This window comes from Hyla sarda, chromosome 9 (genome assembly GCF_029499605.1).
Source record: "Hyla sarda isolate aHylSar1 chromosome 9, aHylSar1.hap1, whole genome shotgun sequence".
Taxonomy (NCBI): Eukaryota; Metazoa; Chordata; class Amphibia; order Anura; family Hylidae; genus Hyla; species Hyla sarda.
The window spans coordinates 154054260-154064611 of record NC_079197.1 but is presented as its reverse complement, the minus strand read 5'-3'; the positions used below and the strand labels follow the sequence as shown (position 1 = coordinate 154064611).

The window sequence follows — 10352 nt, the reverse complement described above, 5'->3', positions numbered from 1 at the left end:
TTACATTCAGTTCATCTGTTCATTCCCTGCATCTCCTGGTTTCTGCTGATAATTCCATATCTAGTCTTGTTCATTTATTCATATCTGCCGTTAAACCTGATTCCGGTTTCTGAACTGTATGTTAGTACCCTTTATTCTGCCTTGCTTGTATATTTATATCTGTTCTGGTTTTTGTATTCTCGTTACATTTCTGACCTGTCCCCGACTATGTACTGTATGGTTTGTGTACCTTTACACCCATTGCACTTTAGTGCAGGAAGGGACCGGTGCCCGGCTGTCGATCCATCATTTAGGGTGGATGGCAAATAGTCAGAGAGTGCTACTATGGACAGCTTAGGGCTCTCTCTCCCTGTCCACCCCCAGCCATGACATTGAGGTTCTAAAAATAAAAAATGAAGATCATTCACTAGGGTTTTTACAGTAAGATGTTTGCAGTCTTGAGGTAGTCCTTTGTGGTTTGCATGTGTATGTACTATACAGTAGATAGAAAAAAAATGTCTTAATATTTTTTATTTATTACTTGTTCCATTTTTAAGTCTTGTACCTTTTTCTTTACAGCTTCCTTTACTTCATTGTTCCTCAGGGTATAGATAATAGGATTTAATAGGGGGGTTACAATGGAAGGAATGACTGAAATTATCTTATTTAAGTGTAAAAGGTCACCGGTAGTAGGTCGAACAAACATGAAAATAGTTGTAGCATAGAAGACAATCACAACGACTAGATGGGAGGCGCAGGTAGAAAATGTCTTCTGTCTCCCAAAAGAAGTGGAGAAGTTCATTGTTGCTCGGATAATACAAGTATAGGACACAATAATTGCGAAGAAGCAACCTAATATTACAAAACAAGACGACACAAAGACCATCTTCTGAATATGTGAGGTTTCGGAGCTGGATAACTTCATCAGGGGAGCAAAGTCACAATAATAGTGATCAATCTTATTTCCAACACAGAACGAAAGTTTCGAGATTTGTAAACAAGGGATAGCGACAACTAGGAACCCACAGACCCAAGAGCCCAAAAGTAGGGTGGTACAAGTACTTTGGTCCATGATCACTAAATAACGTAGCGGATTGCATATAGCCACAAATCGGTCAATGGCCATGACAGTCAGAAGAAAGTTTTCTGTGGCACCAAATGAAAAATGAAAGAAGAACTGAGTAAGGCAACCGGCTGAGGAAATAGACTCTTCTTTAGTCAGTAAAGCCAAGAGTAGTCTGGGGACAGTGACTGTAGGATACCAGATCTCTAAGAACGAGAGTCCCCCAATGAAGAAGTACATGGGCTTGTGAAGACGTTGTTCACTTTTAATAAGGACGATGATAAAGGTATTGGCTGTGATGGATAGAATATAAACAATAAAAATGAGAACAAAAACGTAAGATCCAGCCTCATTTAGCATTGAAAATCCCACAAGGTAAAATTCAGAAACAGTCGTCTGGTTGTGGCACTTTATTCTCATAATCTTCATCTAAAGAAAATACAAAAAAAAATGTAAAGTAGGGGATAAGATGTCTGATCACTGGGGTCCTGCCTCTGGAAGGCCCTGCGATCTCAGCTGCAGTACCCCAGGCATCCGGTGCACGGAGTGAACTTTGCTTTGTGCCGGATGACTGATGCAGCGGGGCGGAGGCTCGTGACATCACGGTCAGGCCCTGTTCAGGACGTCACGTCCACGCCCCCTCAATTCAAGTCTTCACGCCCCCTCCCATAGACTTGCATTGAAGGGGTGTGACCGTGACATCATGAGTGGTTCGTGGTCATGACGTCACGAGCCTCCCGCGCTGCAACCGATGATGTAAACAAATGCCAGGTGCAGCAGAGTGATTACGGGGGTCCTCAGCGACAGGACCCCCGTGATCAGACATCTTATCCCCTATCCTTTGGATAGGGGATAAAATGTCTAGGAGCGGAGTACCCCTTTAAGATAAATCAAACAGTACTAATTGCTCCAAAAATAAGTGGCCTAGGATAGAACCGCGACTGGGAGACACTATACATCAGTCACCAAATACAAAACTGAGGTATTGTGTATCCCAGTCGTGGTTCTAAAAGCTAAATCATATACAAAACATTGCAATTCTTTATTGGTACAAAAATACATCAATGTTTAAAAAGTACAGAAAATGAGGTGACAGCAAAAGAATGCATACAATAGTAACAGACAGCTAAATGGATGACAATGATAAGAAGTGTCAAGAAAGCCCCAGCAAAAGTTATCAAGACACAAAGGAGCAGGACAGGACAGGAATAGCCGGGCAGAGAATGACACACAGAAAAATCACCCAAAATAAAAAGACAATGCTCAAAAGGATACCAGCAAAACAGAGCCATAATCCTCCATACCCCAAAGTGCGTTTCGCAAATGCTTCGCCCCCTGATGTCGGTGTTCTCATCCAATTAAATTGTGGTTAGAGAAATTAAGTCAGGGAAAGAAGTGAATATTATTGGTCTAGTTTCTTTGAGCCATAGATTTGAAACTGTAAAAGGAAAAAAAGGTTATCGCAAGTTTGAAACACACGTTAAACATATTAAACAACAGGAATAGAAAAACACAACTACTTTCTTTCATAAACCGCTCCCCGTCTGTCTCCAGGTTGGGTGTGGTCCTGCATCTCAGTTCCATTGAAGTGAATGGAGCCAAGTTGTAAAACTACACCCAACCTGGGGATAGATGTGAAGCTGTAGAAAGAAATTATCAGTGTTTTTCTTTTCCTGGATAACCCCTTTCAATGTTAAGAAAAATAAAGAATCCATCGATTAAATACATCAATTATTCAGGCTGCATTCATTCTTTCCACTTTAAAGGGGTATTCAGCCCCTAGACATCTTATCCCCAATCCAAAGGATAAGGGATAAGATGTCTAATCGCGAGGGAGGCCTTCACTGCCCCCCCCCCCCCCCCCCAGTGATCTCCGTGGGGCACCCTGCATTCTAAACAGTATGTTAAGAATGCTGGGTTCCTGCAGCGGGAGAAGTGATGTCACGCCCCCTCCATTCACGCCTATGGGAAGGGGGCATGACGGCTACTGAATAAGGTGTCCAGAGGAAAAGTTGCCCAGTTGCCTATAGCAACCAATCAACTTGGTTCTTTCATTTATGACAAGGCCCCTGCAAAATGAAAGAAGCGATCTGATTGGTTGCTTTGGGCAACTTTTCCTCTGTACAGGTTTTGATAAATCTCTCCCAAAATGTCTAGGGGAGGAGTACCTCTTTAATTCATGTATCATACAAAATTATACAATATCTCACTTGTCGTACATTGTTACATCGTCCGCGGCTCTCTCTTCTTTTCCCAGCCTGCTCCCGAAAATGGTTCCCTGCTGTAAAAAAAAATAAAAATAAAATTGTTATAAAAACCAATGAAATTTGTTAGCTACAATTTCCTGAATCACAACTGTATCATTTTTTTTTTCAATACCATAAGAAATTAAAAAAAGAAACACCAATCTACATCCCTTTTAACGGTGGTTAAGTTAAAATATGAATATCACAGAGGAAATTATTTTCTTTTTGCAACACAGAGCTCTCTGCTGACATCACGAGCACAGTGCTCTCTGCTGACATCATGACCACAGTGCTCTCTGCTGACATCTCTGTCCAATTTAAGAACTGTCCAGGGTAGGAGAAAATCCCCATAGCAAACATATGCTGCTCTGGACAGTTCCTAAAATGGACAGAGATGTCAGCAGAGAGCACTGTGCTCATGATGTCAGCAGAGAGCTCTGTGTTCCAAAAAGAAAATAATTTCCTCTGTAGTATTCAGCAGCTAATAAGTACTGGAAGGATTAACATTTTTTTAATAGAAGTAATTTACAAATCTGTTTAACTTTCTGGCACCAGTTGATATAAAAAAAAATGTTTTCCCCCGGAGTACTCCTTAAATTTGGCAGAATTCCGCATTCTCTTGGCATTTGGAGTACAGAAGAGGAAGAAAAAACACAACAGGGTGCACCCCTAGTGAGGATCGCTGAGGTTCGCTGGAAAGGTGAACAGCACCTACAGTAGCATCTGGAGAGAGAGAGGTACGGGTTAGTCGCCAAGGGGAACACCCGGGGATGACGTCAACCAGCCCGGTATAGGTATAGTGCAAAACAGTGGAAAAATTGTTCCTTCAAATGAAGGTGCTTCTCCCTGTAGTAGGATAAGGTTCTTTTAATGCAACGTGTTTCGACCCTGAACTGTGATCTTCATCAGGCATAAAGTACATACAAACACAAGCTAGTTAAATACATGTCTCAATGATCACTTCCGGTCGTGTGCAAAAAAAATGCAGGTAAACAACCAGGTGGATGTGACAAGGTCCAGTCTACAATCAAGGCTCCTACATAGAGGTTTACTCTGAACTGGTTTTGGCTGACTTCAAAAAGTTGGCCTCTGCAAACCCCAAAGGAAACAGGATATCACTGCCCATGAAAGAAATGCCCTAAAAATCTTTAAAAAAAACTAAGATATCATACTGTGTCCTGCTGATAAGGGGGACGGGCTGGGATCTGGAGTATTATGAGCAAGAGGCGGATCACATCCTTTCAAATAAAAAGTACTCTACCATTGTGGATAAAGATTCATTTCCTAAATTAGAAATGGAACTTTTATCAATAAAGTTTATTACAACGGACTCTTAACTCAAGATGAACGTAACTATATGATCATAAAAAACGGTAACAAACCGTATTTTTTTTTTCTGTCGAAGATCTACAAAGATGTAAATAAGCCCCCAGGACGGCCTGTCGTTTCCTACACCCAATCTACCAAAAGTAATGTGGCCCACTATGTGGATCTTTATTTACAAGATTACGTTTTATCCCTACAAAGCTATCTTCGTGATTTGTCTCATTTGATAGAATCCCTATTGGAGATTCCGTGGAAGCCAGGAAGGACGTTAATTACATGCAACGTCACGGCCCTTTATGGCAACATTGATCATGCTAAAGGTCTTAACTGTGTCCGAAAATTTTTGGACAAGGATCCCACTTTATCCATTCTCCATAGAGAGTTTTTAATAAACTGTCTCTCTTTCATTTCATGCAATAACTTTTTTATTTACAATCGGAATATATACCATCAGGAGATCGGCACCACGATGGGGGCCAAAGTGGCCCCCATTTTCTCAAATTTATTTATGGGATCCTTTGAACAGCTATTCATTTAGAATAATCCACAATTATCTCCACATATTATATTGTACCGCCGCTTTATTGACGACCTCTTTTTTATCTGGGAGGGCCCACTGTGGTCTGAAACTATACTTTTGGAAACCCTGAACACTAATGACTGGGGCATTTTGTTCACTATGGAAGCTAGCACAGAAGCCATCACGTTCTTAGACTTGTGTATATCTCACGACCATCAATCGTTTTTTTCCCCTACACATATTAAATCCGTTGATCCGAACAGCTATTTGTAGTTTTTAAGTGGACATTATGAAAAATGGATCCATAATATACCTTTTAGCCAATATCGCCGCATCCCAAAAAATTTCACAAGACAGTGATTTTTATGAAGAGTCTCGAATTTTAAAGGAACGTTTTAGATCAAAAAATTATCCATCTCAAATTATTGATAATGCCTTTGAAAGGGAAAAAAAAAAACCTAGATCAAAGAAGTTGCATTATGCCGAAACAGAAGAAAGACACAACGCAAGCCCAGAAATGCACAGCTAATTTTATCACTACATTTAACAGCCAAACTACTGATATCAAAAATATCCTTAAAGGGGTACTCCGCTGCTCAGCGTTTGGAACAAACTGTGCCAATTTCCATCCAGATGTTGAAAAAACTATCAAAATGACTCCTCTTGAAAGAATTCCCAAAGATTGCTCAAACAGGTTTGAGCAATTAAAACGCAAAGAAGTCTACTGGATATATTGCTAGGGAACCAAGATCTTAAAGGGGTACTCCAGTGGAAAAAATACATTTTTAAATCAACTGGTGCCAGAAAGTTAAACAGATTTGTAAATGACTTCTATTAAAAAATCTTTACCCTTACAGTACTTATTAGCGGCTGTATGCTACAGAGGAAATTATTTTCTTTTTGAATTTCTTTTTTGTTCTTATCCACAGTGCTCTCTGCTGACACCTCTGTCCGTGTCAGGAACTGTCCAGAGCAGCATAGGTTTGCTATGGGGATTTTCTCCTGCTCTGGACAGTTACTGATATGGGCATCAGGTGTCAGCAGAGAGCACTGTGGACAAGACAAAAAAGAAATTCAAAAAGAAAAGAATTTCCTCTGTAGCATACAGCTGCTAATAAGTACTGGAAGGTTAAAAAATAATTTGATAGAAGTCAAAAAATCATGCATTATAAATCATTATTTATTTATTTATTTAATTTATATAGCGCCTACAGATTCCGCAGCGCCTACAATTATGGGGTACAAACAAAGACAAGTATCAGACATAAAATTACACAATAACTATTCAAACAAGAGGTGTGGGGACATGTTGGGGATATGTTGGGGATATGTTGGGGATATGTTGGGGATACGTTGGGGATATGTTGGGGATATGTTGGGGATATGTTGGGGATATGTTGGGGATATGTTGGGGATACGTTGGGGATATGTTGAGGCCAATTAGAGAATGTTATAGGCCTGTCTGAAGAGATGTGTTTTCAGGCCACGTTTGAAACTATGGATGTTGTTGTTGAGTCTGAGGGATTGAGGTATAGCATTCCAGAGAACCGGTGCAGCACGAGTGAAGTCTTGGAGACGGGAGTGAGAAGTTCGGATTATAGAAGATGTTAGTGTGAGATCATTAGCAGATCGTAGAGAATGTGTAGGATGGTAGACAGAGATGAGAGAGGAGATGTAGGGAGGTGCAGCATTGTGGAGAGCTTTGTGTGTGAGACTGAGGATTTTGTACTGTATTCTGGACTGAATTGGTAACCAGTGTAGTGACTGGCACAGGGAGGAGGCGTCGGTGTAGCGGCTGGAGAGGAAGATGAGTCTGGCTGCAGCATTAAGGATGGACTGAAGAGGAGAGACTTTGGAGAAAGGAAGGCCTATTAGTAAAGAGTTACAGTAGTCGAGGCGGGAGTGAATCAAAGCAATAATGAGAGTTTTTGCAGTTTCAGTAGTGAGAAACGGGAGGATTCTGGAAATGTTTTTGAGATTCAGGTGACAAGAACGTGAAAGAGACTGAATATGGGGAGTGAAAGACAGATCAGAGTCAAGACAGCGAGCCTGCTGCCCGGGAGTTATGGTAGTACCACATACCGAGATGGAAATGTCAGGGTTAGGTACAGTATCAGTTGATGGAGAAAAGACAAGAAGTTCTGTTTTAGAAAGATTTAGTTTCAGATATAAAGAGGACATGATCTCTGAGACTGCAGAGAGACAGTCACTGGTATTCTGTAGGAGTGTAGGGGTGATGTTGGAGGAAGAGGTATAGAGTTGGGTGTCATTAGCGCAGAGGTGGTACTGGAAACCAAATCTACTGATTGTTTTTCCAATGGGGGATGTGTAGAGTGAAAAGAAGAGAAGACCCAGGACCGATTCCTGGGGAACCTCGACAGCAAGGGGAAGAGGAGAAGAAGTAGAGCCAGAAAACGAGACGCTAAAGAAGCGGCCAGAGAGATAGGAGGAAAACCAGGCGAGAGCAGAGTCCTTGAGACCGATGGAGCGGAGACTACTGAGGAGGAGTTGGTGATCCACAGTGTCAAGCGCTACTTACATTCCGTCCACTTTTCATACTGGTCTGTCCTTATTTATCCCCAGCCGGGCACATGATCTCGGAGAATGTATTAGAATTTTCAGAATTCTGCTTCTATCTGATGATCGTACACAGCATACGGACCATTGCCACCTGGTGGTTCATTTTCCACAAAAAAAGCCAATTCTATAGAGACACTGCCATCTACTGGCAATAGTTATAATAGCAGTACTATTCAGTGAATTCTCGATTCAGGAGTGATGCTTTTAATGTGTGTCTTTTGTAGTGTAAAATGTTAACGTTATCATTTTAACATGGTATTCATTTGAACAATTTTTTATTTATGGCCTATTGCTTGTAATGTTATTATATATTTTTACCTTGTCACATCCACCTGGTTGTTTATCTGCTTTTTTTTTTGCACACGACCTATGGCCCGAAGTGATCATTAAGACATGTATTTAACTAGCTTGTGTTTGTATGTACTGTATGCATGATGAAGATCCTAGTTCAGGGTCGAAACGTGTTGCATTAAAAGAACCTTATCCTACTACCGGGAGAAGAGCCGTCATTTGGGGGAATTATTTTTCCACTGTTTTGCACTCTTCCTTTTGGAGGAGATTTAGATTTTTCTAGTATGACAACTCCTTTTTCCTTTTGGAAGACAACTCATTTGAATTATTTCCCCATAAAGCTTTGCAATTCAGTTCAGTAGCCAGAGCAAATGGAACCCTGTAAAGCAATTAATTCATAGCTTTAGCAGCTGCTCTCGGCATTGGCATATGTATAAATATAGCTTATTTTTGTTAATTTTTTTCCTTAATTTTATTGATAATTTTTTTTTTCATTACATTACATACATTTATTAAAAATCACAATATCACTTTACAGATTTGCGAGAGAAAAAAAAAAAAAACTACTCACCCCACTCTTCACCCAATAACCAGAGAAGGCAAAAAAAAAATAAGTATATGTATATTTGTATACAATACATACCGTGGCGCAGTTATGCCAAGCAATACAGAGGTTCCATATTCTTGTGATGAACACTGAAGGGAAAAGCAGACAGGCTTTTTATATAATGTATGGGTCCCCTGGTATTAATTTAAGTGTTAGAGTCTCTTATTGACAATACAAGGAAGAATGATGATCAGGGGAATACATACAGGATAAAACCCCAGGGTAAAAATATGGTTAAAATTAAAAAAAGTTGTCTGCTTCTTCATTAATGAAATTACAAAGAAAATGAAATGCGATCCATGGTGAAATAACATACGGTATGAATAAGTGCTTACCATGGGTGGTTGTGCCGACCATGCACAACAATGGGAATCGCTTAGGACCAAGCAGAATCTCCCTGCTTCAAGCAGAACAAAGAAACAAGCTTTTCCTCCAAAGAGTGACAGGATTTTTGAAGACGCTGAGAGTAAAGGTTAGAAAAAAGATTTATTAACAGAATGCAACATGTTTCGTGGCTATTAGCCACTTCCTCAGGTTTGCCACAAAACGCGTTGTTTTATTTCTTCTGACCTTCATGTGGCAGCTCTCTCATCGCCTTCAAAAATCCTTTAACACTTTGGAGGAAAATCTTGTTCTGTTCTTCTCTGATGCGGTAGAATAAAATGTGGAAGTCAAACAGGATTAAACCCCAGGGTAAAAATAGGGTTAAAAAAAATAAATGTATGCTTTTTCCCTGATGTAATTACACAGAAAATGAAAAACGCTCCATGGTGTAATGACGTGATTAAAGGGGTTATCCGGCTAAGAACATCTTATCCCCTATCCAAAGGATAGGGGATAAGATGTCTGATCATGGCGGATCCTGCCACTGGGACCCCCTGCGACCTCCATGCAGCACCCAAATTTTATGCGGGGCTACGTCCCCAGTCTCGGAAAGCTCTTTGTTTCTGGGACTGGAGACATGATGCAACGCCACGCCCCCTCCATTCATGTCTATGGGAGGGCGACCGCCACGCCCCCACCCATAGACATGAATGGAGGGGGCGTGGTGTGACATCACAAGGGGGCATTGCAGGTGCTGCTTGTCATGTATGGGCAGTGAAGGTGTGCACACTGTTCTCGCCCACTCCCCTATCCCTGCCTACTTACATACCTGCCCTAGGCGACGGGTCCGTAACCACAAAGACAGTCCCTTCCTATACAAGTGAGGGACGTAATTTGTCAAAATAATAAAATACAATAATACAGACTAACACACTCACACAATTAGTCAAATGTCCACTATCCACGTCCAAAGCCAGGAGATGTCAAAGTATAAAATCGCTAATACCAGGGAGAATATGCAAAGAGCAGAGCCAAAGGGTCAAAATGCCAGATACAACAGATAAGTAGAAGGCTAGATAGAGTACAAACTGAGCTCTTTAGCAGGCACTGACTGGGAATAGACTGCCAGCTTATATGGAGCCAGAATAGGTGCTCCAATCAAGGTCAGCTGACCAGTCCAGACAGGTGTAACCAAAGCAACAAGACCAAACAAAAGCTCTCAGTGAAAGTTAACCCTTTGGTTCCTTACACTGTTCTTTGGCCGGTTAACCCTCTTTAAGTGCATACCATGGTTGGGTGTACCGTACCATGTACAACAATGGGAATCGTACATGACCAACCAGCGTCTCACTGCAGGCCTTCAGTCTTTAAAGGAATTCTGTCATCAGTGTCACTTGTACTAACCTGTCGGTACAG

The 10352-nt window shown here is 41.0% G+C and overlaps 1 protein-coding gene across 1 annotated transcript; it reads right to left on the bottom strand.

The window, feature by feature from the left end:
• Nucleotides 1-499: 499 nt before the first annotated feature.
• Nucleotides 500-8773, bottom strand: LOC130291943 (olfactory receptor 6F1-like). Its single transcript, XM_056541373.1, has 4 exons — nt 8649-8773; nt 3262-3323; nt 2347-2480; nt 500-1471 (listed from the first exon to the last, which is right to left on the bottom strand). The coding sequence occupies exon 4, from the start codon at nt 1469-1471 to the stop codon at nt 500-502; it is 972 nt and encodes a 323-aa protein (XP_056397348.1). The 5' UTR covers nt 2347-2480; nt 3262-3323; nt 8649-8773.
• Between the last annotated feature and the right edge of the window lie 1579 nt (nt 8774-10352).

Bases quoted from the DNA above. Each gene is read 5' to 3' on its own strand.
- LOC130291943 (XM_056541373.1), bottom strand. From the start codon at position 1,471: ATGAAGATTATGAGAATAAAGTGCCACAACCAGACGACTGTTTCTGAA.